The 4,689-nt window shown below is 37.7% G+C and overlaps 1 protein-coding gene across 1 annotated transcript; it reads left to right on the top strand.

Moving 5' to 3' along the window:
* The first annotated feature begins 2,987 nt into the window (after positions 1-2,987).
* Positions 2,988-3,503, top strand: LOC107702996 (uncharacterized membrane protein C3orf80 homolog). The gene has a single exon (XM_016505485.1). It carries the CDS (start codon positions 2,988-2,990, stop codon positions 3,501-3,503), a length of 516 nt encoding a protein of 171 aa, XP_016360971.1.
* Positions 3,504-4,689: the final 1,186 nt, after the last annotated feature.

The following is a 4,689-nucleotide window of genomic DNA, read 5'->3' as shown; positions in this document are numbered from 1 at the left end:
ACACACACACATATATACAGTATATATATATATATAGTTGGATAATGTGTTAATTATAAGCGCTATTACAAGTACTATATAAGGTAATATTATATTATTCTAATATTCTATTATATTTATTTTATTGTCATATATAATAGTTATCGATATATATTAATTATAAAACACTATTATAACAAGGTAATGTTTATTGTATTCTAATATACTTATATTTTATTGTCATGGATCTGCATTTTCTATCATATATTTCTATAAAAAATAAATATGTGATATTTATTATTATATAATTAGCATCAAACAAACAATATAGTTCTTATTCTCAGTGATTAAAAGAATAAACTAAAAAATATGACAAATGATTGCACAACCATCAATTAGGTGGCGATATGCAGTATGTAAATGGCCTTTGAACAGAAGAAGAAGATAGAAGCAGCATGGCGCGCTTTTTCTTAGCGTCTGTTTCTAGTGACTCATTGATTTGTGGCTCTGTTGAGAATGTCTTGTGTGTTAACCAGGAACATACTCTGGGTTGAATGAACTTACTTCCAGACGCGGTTTTGAAACCAGCATACCTCGAGTAAGCAAGATTTGGGTTAATCAACCGAGAGTTCAGGGTTTAGCAGATGGTAAGTTAAGCTTGCTTTCTGGAATACACCCCTGGAGAAGCATAGGTAATAGGGACAAAAATGATAGGTATTAGACTTACTCTAGTCCTGACTGGACTAAATGAGTTGAACTTCTTTAGATTGGCAATACACAGCCATTACTGCACACGTCTGCAATGCATCACTGAAAAATACTCACTCCCAACCTTGTTTGGAACCAAAACTCCTCTGCTCTCAGCTTAATCAATTTGGTTGTCTCTTCGCTGGACCCAGCAGGTAGATACAGTATATTTAGCTAGCATAGCTACTATTATATATTCATCTACAAACTGAACTTTGCTTGCAGTACCTCTTAACCCTCTTAAAGCATATTTCTATCACTGATGAAAAATATTAAGTATTACATTAAAATAAAATAAAACTGAATACTAACATTTTTACATGCACAAAGCAGCTTGAGAACTCAAAACTCCTCTGCTCTCAGCTTAATCAATTTGGTTGTCTCTTCGCTGGACCCAGCAGGTAGATACAGTATATTTAGCTAGCATAGCTACTATTATATATTCATCTACAAACTGAACTTTGCTTACAGTACCTCTTAACCCTCTTAAAGCATATTTCTATCACTGATGAAAAATATTAAGTATTACATTAAAATAAAATCAAACTGAATACTAACATTTTTACATGCACAAAGCATCTTGAGAACTCATAACAAGATCACATGATCACACTTCCTTGATAATGTAGAAGATATTACAGAAATGCAGACACAGATAACCATTCATCAGTCATCAGTCTTGCTCCTGTTCACTGTGCGGTCACAGCATACAGCTGTCCTTTAATTGTAGAATTACTGCTATAAAACAAAATACAGTCAAAGTATGGTAACTAGTAGTCAAGGATGTACGGCTAATTTGATTTGATATACAATCACACACAGTGACACTATCTTTGAAGAACGGAAGTGTGAAAAACCTTTATCTATTATGATTTATTCATTAGTACACAAAAAGGCAGTGTGAAGAAGTGGCCATTGAAACGTACATCAGCAGTCCCTGTCAGCAAACGTATTTCAACGTTTTACTAATGACACCACGTATCACATTTCAGTAAATGAGAGCGTTTGCAGTGAGAAACATGATCCCTCATGACTCTGGCTGGCCAACTTGTCTCTGTTCCACTGTATTTTACGGCATAATGCTCCAGTAATCACATTTGACCAATTGGACATTAGCTCGGTTTATGAGAAGTGAATATCGACTGCAGCCTTACAAGCAAACTTTGGTAAATGTATACTGCACAGTCATTCTGCCTTTTCTAGGCCCATAATACAATTTAGTCTCCATTTGCACATAAAACTGATTCTGTAAAGCACGCTTTTCTGTAAAGACCTTACACGGTACCAGAAATGTAAATACTTAAAATACAGATATATCCACATAGTAGACATAGAAAGGCATTAGCCGATTTCATTGAAGTTTCATTGAGATATTTTTGAGGTTGTATCAGCCATTCTACACTAAATTACAGTGACCATGTTACATATTACTATAATAACTTGCAAAAGCAACAACAACTAGATAAGGTGGTTGCCTGTTTGTTTACCGCACTTGTTTAGTCTTTGATCGTATTGTCTGAAGATACTATATGGCATTTTCACCTGCTTTCTCATCCTCAACACACATGATTTGAGGAATCATTCATGTGCCTAGCACAAATAATTATGGGCCAGAGTTTATTAATTGTTTGAAAAACAAACAAACAAAAACCTAGGCAGATGTACGAGTAATAATAAAAGTAGCAAACAGCACAGATACTGACCTGTAATTAGAAGAAGCTCCAGAAAACAATAGCATCTGTATTACTCAGTCCTTACTAATCGTGTTACCCTGTAACATGAACTGTGTAATCTAAAATATCTCATAAAGCATGTGTTGGGTTCTTTGCAAGCAACAAAGCCTGCCGTGCGAGAGCATCAGGAGGGGTGTTTAGTTTGAGTGGAATCTGGCTGTAATGGGTCCATTGAAACCCACAGAGAACCAGTGCCATGCATTTTTAATCAGGTGGCTTCTGAGGTCGCCTGCTCCATTCTGAGGACATGAATTATGAGCAACGGTGGGATGAAAACTGAACCAATCTGACAGAAAGACAATGACATTACCTCACGACAGGAAGAGAGTGATTTTATTACATTGATCTGTGATTTTCGTTTCTACCAAGTGTGCGCCAGAACTCTTATCTCCAAGCATCTGTTGGGGGCTCGTCCGGGATCGTCGCTCCAGTGTGCTGCATGAAAAGATCAGAAAATAAATATCTCGGCTGATATTCTGTTACACTGTAACAGACGGCAGCTTCACTGGACCGCTTGATGGTAGAAGCATGAGATTGAGGACATGGCTGAGTGTTGGGTCCGGGTTTATGAGTTTCTCCTGTGAGGCTGTGCGCAGTTGTGCAGAGATCCAGTGTGATGAAGACCAGCGATGCTGCACCCAAAACAGCAGCAGCAGCAGCAGCATCACGCCCATCCGTCAACTCCCTCTGCACACTTTCCTGGACAATCTGGAATGGATGGTCCGTAAGCTGTCGGGACTGCTGATCCTGCTCTTGCTCTTTGTGGTGGGTTACTTCATTCAGCGTGTCGTATGTCCGCGTCCCCGCCGTCAGACACCCGAGGAGCCGTCACTTCTGCATGGACACACGTCCCAGGACTCCCTCACAGGGGACTTCAGCTCCCCGGTGCTGCTGCTTCCCACGTACGAGGAGGTGAATTACCTGCCCACATATGAGGAGATCATGATGGAGGTGGATGGAGACAATCTGAACTCAAACTCAGGAGCGATAGAGGAAAGACAAGCAACATTGCAAACTTCTAGAAGACCCATAAACTCTCTATAATTCACTCAATGTGTTTGACTTGATTCTGTAACAGCTGATGCATTCTCAATAATGCGTCCCATGTGTCTTTAGCAGCTGTTCACATTTCAAGACGTTTTTACATACAGGTTTGGCTCTTACAGTAAGTGTTTTGAAATAACCAGTCCTAGACAGTGCAAATTGTGTGCAAAAATGCGTTAGTAACTGTCTGAGTACACACGCATGTGGACAGTCTGCTCAAACAGTGTTGATTACAATTTTCATTTAATTGCTGGTCTTATTGTGCTTACTGTGTGCACGTAATCAGAAATGAGAAAGAGATGGACTGCTCAGATACAAATGAACGGGAGAAATGCACATTAGCTGGGACAACTTGAAAAATAGTCTTTAGTGTGACTTTAAGTTAAAAAAGCACAATTTATGAGACCACCACAGATTTTAATGTTCATTTGACATGTTATATAAACGTAATCCTGACAAACAATTTCAGTTTTATCCTTCCCACAATCTCAGCGTGAGGTTCAGACTTTCAATGTCTCCGTTAAGACTTTATAAACGTCCTTCCAAAGAAAAAAATCAGATGATGTGATTTGTGGTAAAACATATGATTTGTAATACAAGTATAAAGCTACTCCCTTAAATCTAATCCTTGATGGGGCGTGGGCAGGTCGCTGCATGAAAATGTATGAGATTGTACAAATTTGTTGGCAATATGCCAAAATTTATAATAGTTAGAAATTGTCAAGAGACTGTGCTGGCCAGCCTAATTCACCATCAACAGATATGAACACACCTTTCAGATGCATTTCTGGATATCAGAAGAGCAAACAACTAAAGTAAAAAAACATGAAATGCAGAAAAACAGTAATTTGCCTTTTTTGTATGTTGGAATCTAACTTTAAGGTCAGCAGCAAAGACATAACGTGAAAAATAAAAAAGTTTATTTATATAAAGTTCAGAGTTTGTATTTCCTTGCATATTCTGACACTTTTTGATGAATACAGAATCTGTTTTGTGCACATGAGAGTAAAGAGCTCTGATGCAAGCTCTGCCTCTGTTATAAAACCATCCAGAACACTTCAAACTTAAAACCGCTTCAAACTTCAAGCTTTTCAAGATTTTTAAAATACTTCAAACTTTCTCGATAGGCTTTTTCAAGCCAACATAAAGTTTGCCTTGATGGACATTTTTATCCAGTTTTACCATG

The sequence above is a fragment of the Sinocyclocheilus anshuiensis genome, unplaced genomic scaffold (genome assembly GCF_001515605.1).
Source record: "Sinocyclocheilus anshuiensis isolate Anshui unplaced genomic scaffold, SAMN03320099.WGS_v1.1 scaffold482, whole genome shotgun sequence".
In the NCBI taxonomy this organism is placed as follows: Eukaryota; Metazoa; Chordata; class Actinopteri; order Cypriniformes; family Cyprinidae; genus Sinocyclocheilus; species Sinocyclocheilus anshuiensis.
This window is presented reverse-complemented; position numbering and strand designations above follow the sequence as displayed.